General features: G+C 33.9%; 1 protein-coding gene across 1 annotated transcript in view; it reads left to right on the top strand.

Moving 5' to 3' along the window:
• PREX2 (phosphatidylinositol-3,4,5-trisphosphate dependent Rac exchange factor 2) overlaps positions 1-13,203 on the top strand; it is a 519,198-nt gene that overhangs the window by 295,720 nt on the left and 210,275 nt on the right. Inside the window, exon 35 of the mRNA XM_044682545.1 lies at positions 6,992-7,106. Coding sequence (XP_044538480.1) covers positions 6,992-7,106 — 115 coding nt within the window. The remainder of the gene's footprint in view (positions 1-6,991; positions 7,107-13,203) is intronic.

The following is a 13,203-nucleotide window of genomic DNA, read 5'->3' as shown; positions in this document are numbered from 1 at the left end:
GTCTTAGAATTGATAATGTAATTATCAGTTCCAAAGCAGGAGAGCATTAAGGGTCAGACAACTGGGCTTAAGTGACTTGCCCAGAGTTTTACAGCTAAGAGGTGTCTGAGGCCACATTTGAACCCAGGATTCCCTCCACATCCCCACACCTACCCTACCTCCAGTCAGGTCTACAGAATTTTGTAATTTTAAATGTCAGCTTATATGTAGTAACAAATATGATGATAATGAATATATTTATTTAATATGATTCTAAAATTAAAATAACCATAATCACGTATTGAAATTTTATTTAAATAAATGGATTTGGAAGAATTGGAAATAAAATCAAAATAGCTCACTTTTATACAGTACTTTAGTTTTATTGGCATAGTTCAAGAGCTGAGTTCCTCCAGAGGTTAAAAAATGTGAAACAGTTGGTCTTAATGATCTAGCAATAATAAAGGTTGTTTATTTAAATAAGGGCACAGATTGTTATTCAGCATTCACAAAATACTCAGGAATCATTAGTTTTCCTTAGTATTCATTAGCTGGGTCTAGATGCTGGAAATTCAGATGGTAGCCAGAGTAGAGATTAGCATCTGGTAATTGAAAAAGGTAGAAAATGGAGAAAAAAATTTCCAATTGGAGGCTGTTCCTAGGATACAGATTTATATTCAGGGTTTTTAGTTTTAAGTGGTAGTCTTGTGTGTCTTCCTGAGATCACCAAAAAGAAATGGATATAGATGAGGACAAATGAATACTTCTATAAATTCATTTTCAATATCACCCCTGAGATTTTCTGAAATACAAGTTAATTTTGTTAGAGCAAAGAATAGATAAAATAGTATCTTCTTGGCTTTTTTTCTTTCTTAAATTCAACAGTAATTTATTAAGTACCTACTATGCCACAGATACTCTGCTAGTACTCCTTGATAATATTTTAAAATCATAGGCAGCAAAAGAAGAGGAAATTGTATGCTATCACTTAAAGATTCAAGATTTGGTGAGTAGATAACTTATAGTTACTAGAAAGCAAGGAATGTCAAGAAAGCAGATGGCAAGACCAAGAGATAAGGAGTTTATAATTACTAAGGGTCAGAGTGAGCAATTGGTTCAGAATCATGATGGCAGTTGAAGGGAGGTAGTGTAGTGCAGAAATCCAATGTAGCTCATTCAAGCCCTGAGGCATTTTTAATCTAACTCTTACTCCCACACACCTCTAACTTCATTTTACCTTGCAGGGTAATTCTGTAATGACATTAGTTGGAGCCCCATTTAGATGTTTACTCCTAATTATTCCCAAGATTAGCAGTTAAAATTCATTTAGACAACCAGCCTTATTGGTTTTTAGAAAGTGGGGTTTATTAAGGTAGTACATTAAGAACAGTCGGTAGGAAATCTGTCCCTACCTGAAAGAATTAAAAAAAAAATCTATGATGCATTCTTCTACAAGTACATAGAGTTCCAGAAATAAATGAGTTCAAGTGTTGAGCAAAAATATAACTTCCCACCATGCCAATTGCTGCAAGCTCCTTTCTCCCATTCATGGGATGCTACAGAAATTTCCTTAATCATGGTGAATTTGCACAAATTTACCCATCTGTCCTTGGTGCTTGTTAGAACACTATTGATCTGTAGTTCCCAGTTAGACACAATATCCTCAAAAGACTCCTTAAAGCAAGTTCTAGAAATCCTGCCATTCCAACTATAAAGAAATTCCATATCCAATTAAAAGTGGCCTCTTGGTCAAGCGTTTCACTTCATCAGATATCTTTCTGATACTTCCTATTAAATCTAAAGTCTTTTGATTAATTGAATAAGATGTCTTCTCATCTAGTTAAGGTATCAGACTAAAATGGACTAGGTTCATTTTAATACCCCTCTCCTTCTTACAAAAGGGACAGGAAAAAAAAGTCAAAACTGCTAGCAGCATACAAATTTTTAACAAGGGAACCTGGGGCTGAGAATGGATTTTGGTTTATATTCTTGTCATCAAGAGTTAAACCAAGGGATATAGATGATCATCAGGTAAGGGCAGTTAAATAATTACTGAATATCTTTCTTAAAAGGTGAGCAAGAAAACAGTGTACATAGTGACTGATACATTATGGCACAATCAAATGTAATGGACTTTTATACCAGTAGCAATGCAATGACCCAGGCAGGACAATCCAGAGGAACTTTGGAGAAAGAACACTCTCCACATCCAGAGAAAGAACTGTGGAACTAAAAATGCATTAGAAAAATATTTGATCAACCACATAGTGCAATAGGGATGTAATTAGGGTTTTGATGTTAAAGGATCACTCTACTGCAAATATGAATAACATGGAAATAGGCTTTGAACAATGATACATGTATAATCCTGTGGAACTGCTTATTGGCTTTGGGAGGGGGAAAAAGGGAAGGGGATCATGTATCATGTTACCATGGAAAATATTCTAAATAAAAATTAAAAAAAAAGGAGCAAGGCAGTTGATGTTAGACTCTAGGAGCCTATTTGCTTTTACTTTTTTCCCCTTAAGCCTGTAGAACAACAGTCCTAAATAGCCTCATTTAGATAGCAAAAGTGAAAAGTCTCATCCTACAAAATTATTTAATAGAATAGATTCTGGATGATTCTCAGAACCAATTTAGATTAATTAGGAAGAGGATTTGCCTGTTATGGTTGTATAGAGAAAGCAACTAATTAAGGTTCCACTCATCAGTGATCATCATTCTATACCAAAGGAGGAGTCAAGTAGGGGGGTAAACAGAAGAAACCACTATACCTGATTTTCCATTATGCAAATACTTAGTATTATAGGCAGCTTATATCTGGAATTTTGTATTTTGTTTTGTTTTATTTGAGAAATAGATTAACTCAACTCTGATTTAGTTCAACCTCCTACTTTTTAAATATTAAGAATCTGAGAATCCTATAGGAATGTTATTTGACTTGTTCACAGGTAACTGGGATTAATTTCCATGCCTCCAAATCCAGTTCATACTCAAAAAATGTTTGTTGAATGAATATATAATCTAAGAAATAGGATGTAGCATAGAAGAAAATTAAATCCCTGATTTTGACATGATTGTCATTGTACTAAATTTTTGCAACCTTCAGAACTCTCACATGTTTCCTAAGCATCTTAATTAATGGAATATCTTCTTGGGTCTATCATATGTGACACTTGCTGTTTAAAAACATATAATAATATTTTTATTTGTATTTGCCTAGATGTGCTTCAGCATAATAACATAGGACACTTGTCATCCTGGCAGAGGTGAATAGAATATGTTATGGTAGAAAGAGGATAAAGAGTCTCTTATTTGAGGCAAAAGTCTGAGGGTTTAAGGTCTTGTCTCTACTACATTGACTTCTTACCTATTTTGACTCCTTAGTCTGTCATGATATATGACTTTGTAAATATTTATTGGTTTCTGATTGCTGCCCTGGTTTTCACCTACTGCTCTGTCTGAACCTCTGGCTTTTCTCTGAGGCATGCAGTTTGTATCCTTGACTTGTTCCTACTTGTCATTCCAATCTTATTTCCCCATTCCCTAGATCTTACTTTACAGCATTGTCTCATTAATCAACCACTACCCACAGTATGTCAGGATAGTTTTCCTTCAATAATTTCCTTTTCAATAGGTGAATGGTTTGTTGCTCTGTGCTTTTTTATCATTTAAAAAATATCTGATGAAAAACATTACCAAAGCTACTATTGTGATTGGAAGAAGGAATTCAGTCAATCTCCAAGCATTTATTAAGTGCCTATTTCATGTCAGGTATTATGTTAAGTGCTCAGGATACAAATAAAGGCAAAAGCCAGTTCCTGCCCTTAAGAAGCTCACAGTCTAATGAGTGAGAAAATATGTAAACGACTGAGTGTGAACAGACTCTCTAAAGATATATAGAAAATAAAGGATGGAAGGTATTAAGAGGGGTTGAGAAAGGCTTCCTGTAGAACATGGCATTTTAGCTTGGACTTGAAGACTCTTTTAGTAGAGATTAGATCCTGCACCAGGATGATGGCAGTATTGGAGAAAAGAAGGAGGAATATTTTAGAGAATTTTTTAAAGGAGAAACTGACAGGACAAAAGAAGGAAGTAAAAAAGGAAGAAAGGCATTTATTGAACTCTTCCTGTAAGCAAAATACTGTGCTAAACATTGGAAGATACCAACAGAAAAGCAAATCAATTCTTGCTTTCCAGAAACTCATGTTCTAAAAGACAATTTTAACATATATGAGGTTTCATCTATTAGCCAGAAAAGACCAGTGATTTTTAGGAAAGAGTGACAAGACATGAGGGATATTATAGTTCAGAGAATTGATTAAATCAGTTAGGGATTTAAAAGATCATTTAGATTTAATAAAGCAAATTTAGATTCATATTGCATCAAAGGTAATTTATGTTACATAAAGTACATTTGAAGAGGATTAAAATTATAATTCATGCATGTATATGTTTAATAAAGATTAATATTATAGAATGTGTTTCCAAGATCTTAATGAAGTTTTAAGATATCAAAGCTTATATAGCATATATTATTGACATATACTATAACATTATATATGACACATAATAAATATGATACAATAAAATAGAATGTATTATATATAATATGTCATAATATTTATAAACTATAAATTAATATTATAAATTATTAATATATTCACATAGTTTACATAAATATATACATATTTTTATAAGTGCTTAGTGGCTAAAAGTACATCTTCAGTTTTAGGGGGTGCATAAATATTTTTAGCAATTACTTCAATTTCCTATTTGAATTAGTCACAAATGATATTAAACAAAAGATAAACTGAACAGAGTGCAGTTCTACTAATAAAGGTGCCTTAGTCAACAGACAAAGAATTGAAGATGAAACTCACATTTATAAGCATAGAACAAAGAATAGAACACTGTAGATAAAGAAAATTTGCAATTGGTTTTATGGTTGGCAAAATCATGGGGATAAAGGCAACATGATTGGTTGCATTAAGGAAAGTAGACATACATATATACATACATATATAGGATCAAGTCTTTGTCTTAGAGAGTTGCTTTATGGATTTATTGAACCCAACTGCATTAGAGGGTCATTCATAGTGGATCAGAGATATAGAATTACTAGCTCCTGTGAATGAGATAAGACAACCTTTAATTGGGCAAAGATGAGCAGAGAGGAGACCAGGACAGCTTGTGTGCTCTCAAGTACAATACTCAAATGTCATAGACTTTCTCAGGAGCTGAACTCATGAAGAATAACAAGATTCAATATTCCTTGGCACAAAATGATTTGTAGGTGGTACTGTTGTAACAATTCCTTTACAGTAAGTGCTTTATGAGAGTATTCATTGTCAAAACTTTAGCTTGGAGTTTGTTTTAAATTAAAAATTATCAGAAAGAAAACTGAAATCTAGAATCTAGTTTGTGAGAGACAACATTTGAACTCAAACTTCTTCATTCAGAGACAAAGAAGAGATTGAAGTTTATCAGGCTATAGAATAAAATCAATTATAGGGTAGAATCATATGTAAAAGATAACATTAAACTTAGAGAATAAAACCATTTAGTGTAAAATCAGTGTTTGATTTTGACAATTTTAATGATTTAGGTTACTTCATGTCTAAACTTGTTTATAAGATCATAGATTTAAGTGTGGAGTGAATATTAAAGGCAATCTAGTCTACTCGCCACCTCGTTTTTCAGATGAAGAAACTTATTAAACTTGGACATCTTAAGTAACTTCCCCCCCAGTAGCAAAGTAACCGTCTGTTAAATCCAGACTGAGAAAGAACTGTTAGAGTTGGAAAGAGAACCAAGAGAATTTGGTATCACAAAAACAAACAACCAAACAAAATAAAACAGGGGGTACAACATATTGAAGAAGGGGAAATCACCAATGGATCAACTATCTAAGTTATATTTAGTTTTTATGTTAATCTTTTAGAATATAACACTATATTTATTTTTGTGTTAAGCATTGGAAATTTTCTTTTTTTTTCTTTTGAATATTTTCCCATAGTTACATGTTTCCTGTTCTTTACCTCTCCCCTAACCCCCCTAACCCCACTTAGCCAATGCAAAATTCCACTGGGTTTTACATGTATCATTGATTAAGATCTAATTCCATATTATTGATAGTTGGACTAGAGTTATTGTTTATGCCTTCAGCCCCAATAATATCCCCGTCAGCCCATGTGTTCAAGTAGTTGTTTTTCCTCTGTGTTTCTCCTCCCACAGTTCTTCCTCTGAATGTAGCTAGTTTTCTTTCTCTTAAGTCCCTCAGCCTTGCTCTGGATTCCTGCATTGCTGCTAATAGAGAAGTCCATTGCATTCGATTTTACCACAGTGTATCAGCCTCTGTGTATAATGTTCTCCTGGTTCTGCTCCTTTCACTCTGCATCAATAGCTGGAGATCATTCCATTTCACATGGAATTCCTCTAGTTCTTTATTCCTTTGAGTGCAATAGTATTATTCCATCATCAACAGATACCACAATTTGTTCAGCCATTCCCCAATCGAAGGACATTCTCTCATTTTCCAATTTTTTGCAACCATAAAGAGTGTGGCTATAAATATTTTTGTACAAGTCTTTTTCCTTATTATCTCTTTGGAGTATAAACCAAGCAGTGCTATGGCTGGATGAAAAGGCAGATAGTCTTTTAAAGCCCTTTGGGCATAGTTCCAAATTGCAATCCAGAATTGTTGGATCAAGAATATAACATTTTAAAAAGAAAGTTTTAAATATGAGAGAGGCATAGAAGTTTCTCTTTTTGCGTGCTTGCAAAATAGTAAAAGGATAATCACTGATTAGGTAAAACAATATTAAATTTCATTGCAAGTATTCATGCACTATTTATATGCATATTTAGGACTCTACAGTTATTTTGTCTCATGCCTTTTTATAGCCAATTCTCTGTTAAACAGAATGGGAAAAGATGTTAGAGAAGGATTATCTTCTGAAAAAAAATGAGTAGCAATATGTTGTCTAAAAAACATTCCTCTTTCACACAGCACTGGAGAGCATGGAAGGATATTATTATCGAGACAGTGTTTCAGTGGAAGAATTTCAAGCCCAGATTAATGCTGCTTCATTGGAAAAAGTTAAACAGTATAACCAGAAACTCAGGTGGGTATTAATCCAGATTTTTTCTTAAATATTATCATATTTGAAACGCAAAACAAATATATGATTTTGAGCTTAGAAATGTGACATAGGCGGTTTAAGAGGTAGGTACTATGCTTCTCAGTTTATATTGAATTAAAATAGTATAGTGTATAGCTTGAAAGTTCTAAAAATATGATATATGTGAACACATACATTAGAAGATAAATTTGATAGTGAATGTGAGTTTTCTTCCTCTATAGTAGAATTTTTTCCCCACACTGAGGAAAAGGAAATTGTCTCATGAGGTTATGTTGAACAATCAGCAACAGCTAAGCAGACAGCTCATCTCCAAGAGACTGTCACATTCCCAACCCACGGGCTTTTGTGGACTATTAAACTTTGTTGGAACTAGAAACAGATTAAAATGTAATTGGGAAATAAACAAAATACAGCACAGTGTAGATGATGTTAGCTTTTGGTGTTCTGAATCGATATACAATCTACAGAGATTGGTTTCTAATCATGACACTGTTTTATATCCTGGGACATCCAGGAAGCACACTAATTTAGCTATAGTCACATAAAGTATACCTAGGAGTATTCAACTAAAACACTTCTTCCTAGGTTAGAATTTCATTGACAGGTTCCTAATAATGATGATGATCATGTTGATGATGATGGTAAGAGCTGGAACTTACATAGCTCTATAAGCGTTGCATAATACTTTACAAACATTTTCTCCTTTGATCTTCACAGGAATCCTAGGAAGGATAAGCTGTTATTATATATATATATATATGTATATATATATATATTTTTTACAGATGAGAAAACTGAGGCAGGCAGGTTTAAATGACTTGTCAAGGATCAGATAACTAGTGTCTGAAGCAAGAATTGAACTTAAGTCTTTCAGGCCAGAATTCTGTTCTGTTGTCTTCTCCCTAAGAATACAATTTCTTTGAGCACAAAGACTGTCTTTCTTTTACTCTGTCTTCCATCCCCCCTGGTCAACTTGGCATAGTGCTTGGCCCACAAAAAGTACTAATTAGATGCTTGTTGTCTATTGACTCAACTGCATTGGTTGCACTGTTGGAAAAACACGTCAATCTACCTTTTGGAATGTTTAGTCTCTTAAATGAGACAAGAGTAGAACCATTTTGAATCTGATTATACAAAGACAAGTTTATTTATTTGCTTGACTTTACCATAAAATGCTTCTTCGCTTTAGGAGCTGCATAGAAAATTAGAAAGATCTGTAGACTTGAAATCAAAAGCCTTTCATTCAAATTCTGGTTTTGCCATTTATTAGGCTTATGATCTCCAAGAAATCACTCTTTTTAAATATCATTGTTTCCTTATCTGAAAAATGGACGTGGAAATGTGTGTATTCTATGTTGCGAGATTTTTACTGTTATTCAGTCTTATCTGCCCCCTCATAAACTCATTTTTGGCATTCTTGGCAAAAGTACTAGTGTGTTTTGCCATTTTTTTCATCAGCTCATTTTGTAGTTGAGGAAAATGAGGCAAACAGGGTTAAGTGACTTGCCCAGGAACACAAAGTAAAAGTCTGAGGTCAAATTTGAACTCAGGTCTTTCTGCCTCCAGACGTGGTGCTCTATCTACCATGCCACCTAGCTGCCTAAGATTTTCATAAGGATACAAATTTGTGAATTTTGAAGTTCTCTTTATGTAAGATGAAGCATGGCTTAGTGGATAAAGAGCTAATTTTGCCATCAGAAAGATTTATAGGCTCAAGTCCTGCCTCAGAAACATATAACCTCTGTTATGACAGGCAAATCACTTGACCTCTCAGGTCACTGGACACTTCTGTAACATTATAAGTTGCAGAATAATGTCCAATTTGAATTTCTGAGAGGAGTTTCCACCCAAATGAGTGCCTCACATAACTGACAACTTTTAAAAAGTATTACATTTAAATGCACAAGCAATAGCAGCATTATCAACATCATTACGAGCACCATCATTTTATAAATACTTATAATTATTTTTCATGTAATCTTAATGGATGTTGTTCCTTTAATAGAGAATGAATTTTTAAAATCATGTGATAGTAATACATAATATTTATTCTAAAAGGAGGAAATAAGTGATATAAAATAGGAAGGTTGAAATCTTTTTTATTCTCCATATAAAACTCTAGTTTGAGATGCTTATGGCCTCCTCCTATGTCATCCCTGCTGTGATATTCTCTATTACTGTGCAGGATGAGAGAATTCCTTCAGGCAACTAATTATTCACAATTGCCTTTCTTGACCTGGTTTAATCTTTTTTTTCCTCTTGGCAACTTAGTCAGGAGAAAGTAGCATCATCACTCTGGTAAGATTTGCACAGTCATAGCCTCATACTGCCCCATGTAGAAGTTAACTCTACTTAATCAGTTGCTAAATATTGTCATTTTGGGGAGGGGGGCACATTTCATGCACTGGTCTCCCTCTCTCCTTTGACACAACCCCTCACAGGTCCTCATCGAATATCACCTGAACTGCTGCAGGAACTTCCACCAAAGCATTACTCTAATCCATCTTCCACATGGCTGTCAAAGTGATTTTCCTAAAGTCCACATCTAATGATGTTACCACCATCTCACTTAATGAACTCCAGAGGTTCATTGTTGACTCCAGGTTCATCTATTCTTCTTTGCTTGACATTTAAATCTTATCACAAATTCACCCTTTCCTACCTTTCTAGCATATATAACAATACATCATTCTCATCTATGCAGTGTGCAAATAAGATTTGTTGGCTACTTACTATTCCTCCCACTGTATACCCACCCATACCTCCCATGGATAGGATGCACTTAACACACTGCACACCTTTCTCTTTTCTGTACAGCATACCTTGTTGGAAGGAAAACCCTGATTGCACTTTGTAAAAAAAACAAAAAACAAAAAAATGCTTAAAACAAACTCTTTCTCTGTCTGTCTCTGACTCTGTCTGTCTGTCTCTCTCTTTCTCTCTCTGTCTCTGTCCTCTCTCTTTCTGTCTCTTTCTGTCTCTGACTCTGTCTCTCCCTCCCTCTCTCTCTCTGTCTCTCTGTCATCTGTCTCTCTCCCTCTCTTTCTCTGTGTCTCTTTCTCTGTGTCTGTGTCTGTCTCTCTCTCCCTCCCTCTCTCTCTGTCTCTCTGTCAGTCTGTCTGTCTCTCCCTCTCTCTCTCTCCTCCCCTCTCTCTGTCTGTCTCTGTCTCTGTCTCTCTCTTCCTCCCTCCCTCTGTCTGTCTGTCTGTATGTATCTATGTCTCACCCTCTCTCTTCTCTCTCCCTCTCTCTGTTTCTCTCTCTCTCTCTCCTTCTCTCTCTCTCTCTCCCCCACATCTCTCTTTTTCTCTCTCTCTTTCCCGCTCTTTCTTTTTCTCCATCTCTCACTCTCTCATATGTTTTTCTCAAAGATACTTAATGTCCAATTAAATTATACCTTGTAAAGAATTTTTTAGAGATGGTATCATTATTTTTTGATTTACTCTAAATTGTACATAATTATACTATTCTTGACTTTTCTTTCAATAATTTAGTATATTCCTCTGAGAATTGTACCAGTTTCAGCATTGACCTCTGTGTATGTTTGACCGGATCCAACTATTCTTCCTATCTTACTTTTCTATAGTGACATTTTCTTCTCCTTGGGCAGCATTTTGGATAATTAGATTATATGCAAATTAAGTTCATGGCTGATGTTTTCTGTTTTATTGTTGTTAAATTCTTTGTAAATTCAATTTTAAATGTTTTGGGAATTATCTGGCTTATTGAGTCTCACATCAAACTTTTTTTAATTAAAAATTTTAAATTTTAAATTCTTTCTATTCACACCAAACTTTCGAAAACTAGCTTCTATCTCCCCTTTTTGCTATTTCTTGAGTTGATATTGCTCATAATTTTTGCTATCTTCTTCTATAGCATTATTAAAACGAATTCATCTTGTAAACATATTGTGCCCTTCGCTCCTATATCTCTCAAGTCACCAAGGGGCTCAGCTGTTTGCTAGCTGAGATAATTTGTAGGCCATTTTAACTTGTTTTTTGGTAATTGGTTTACATTGGTCAAATTTTTGTTGAATATAGTAATCATCTGTATCAATGTCTCTTCTCATTTTAGTGTCAATAGATTATTAGAATAAGCCATATTGAATTTGATTTCATTTCATACCATGCCTTCTCATATATTTATTTTTGATATATTTTAAAAAGCTCTGTCCCCTTTTGTTTCTTAATCCTGAGATATTTTTGATGCATGTTTTTCGCATATTTTATGACCAATTTTGTATTTAAGGCACCAAGTAGTAATATGTTGCTTTAATTTGGCAAGTCTTTGTTCAAGTGCCAGAGAATTAGATGCTCCACATGAGCTAAAGTTGCCTTTATCATATACATATTTATATGATTATGTATGCTTATATTTTTTTCTTATGCTCATGAGCACTACAAAATGAGATAACCTATGAAATGTTGTTTCTTTTGTCTTTTGGTCACATAATAAAGCCAACTTTACCAACTGCTTTTTTTCCTATCCAAGAATAATCTTTGAACCAACCTTCCATTTAGTGGCAATTTCCTTCCATCTTCCATGTTTATTTAGACAAAGATTGTCAATATTGATAAAATTCAGTTGTACAATAGTATATGTACTTAGTGGTCATTAGATAGGGAGCTCACATTTGGGGTTTAAACAGTTAAATTCATTTTTATGGCAAATCTAAAGCCATTATTCTTAGCACCCTTTTAATCTCTCTATTTCCATTTCTATTCAGAATGGGTCTGTAGAGCACTAAGTACTATTTTGTATTTCAATTTTGTTTCATGGATTGCCATGTTAGTAGTAGACCTGTCCATACTCCACAAACTTTTCTGGGATGGTTGGTACTCTTCTAACTTATCTTATTCTTCAAGAACCTATGTACTTGTACATCTTGAAAGGGCATCAATATTTCATTCTGTGAAGGTTTGGTTTATAAAGAGAGACTATGTCAGTTATATCCTTAATACTTTTCTTTGACTTTGTGATCACTAGCTTTTAATTCTACTCTGTCAAAACTACACTTGTCATCCTGAGTTATGGGCCCCTGTGTGATCTCTCTCTGCTTTCAGCTCTGTAATATCTTTTTTGGGATGGAGACATATATTTTTCTTTTAATCTTGTATACACAGGTCATTCTGACCTGGCACAGTAAAACGTTGTCTTCTTGTTTAATGTTTCTTTCATTTTGTAACATAACTTTTGAAATGGTGCTTTTACTATCTTTCTTCTAAATTTGCATGGAATTTTACTTCCTCTTTGTTAATTTCTTGGCCCCAGTCCTTTCCTGCCTGAGGCAGGTTCTGTTTCTGGACTTAAATTTGTCATTCTTTATTTATGTAAAATAAAATCAAAACAACCCCTCTCCCCTCCAACACACACACAGGTATCAAACTCATTTAAGGGAGCCCTTGACAGGGATGACTGGCCATTTATTTAGTGACTCTAGAGTTTCAAATGTAAACCACTCTATTCCAGGTGGGTGAGTTGAATTAACAGATTAAGAAATACCTATATTTAGAAGTTTTCTAGGCCTGCAGGAAGCATGTAATTATCTCTTGCAATGTTCAGTAGTTTTCAGTTGTATTTGATTCTTTGTGACCATAGTTGTCATTTTCTTGGTAAAGATACTGGAGTAGTTTTCTATTTCATTATCTTACCCATTTTATAGATGAGGAAACTAATGCAAACAGGGTTAAATGACCTACCCTGGATCACATAGCTAATATGTGTTGAAGGTCAGATTTGAACTAAAAAATATTAGATTTCCTGACTCCAGACCTGGTGTATAAGAACAACAACAATAACGGTAATAATATAATAATTATAACATTAAGTAGCATGACAATGAATTAAAATCAATTTTAAAAAATTAAGGCAATTTTTCCTCATCTTAGTAACTGATGAAGGCTCTTTAAATTACAAAAGTTTCTATTTTCTATTTCTATTTCTAATTTTTGCCATATCTCTAATTTTCAAGGATGTATTTTAATGTGGAAAAGGGAAACTCTGAATTATTCATTTAATTAAGAGTATAAAAAAAAACTACTTGGAATCTATTCAGAATAAATATAAAAGTGTGAGAAAG

This window comes from Gracilinanus agilis, chromosome 1 (genome assembly GCF_016433145.1).
Source record: "Gracilinanus agilis isolate LMUSP501 chromosome 1, AgileGrace, whole genome shotgun sequence".
Lineage (NCBI taxonomy): Eukaryota > Metazoa > Chordata > Mammalia > Didelphimorphia > Didelphidae > Gracilinanus > Gracilinanus agilis.
This window is presented reverse-complemented; position numbering and strand designations above follow the sequence as displayed.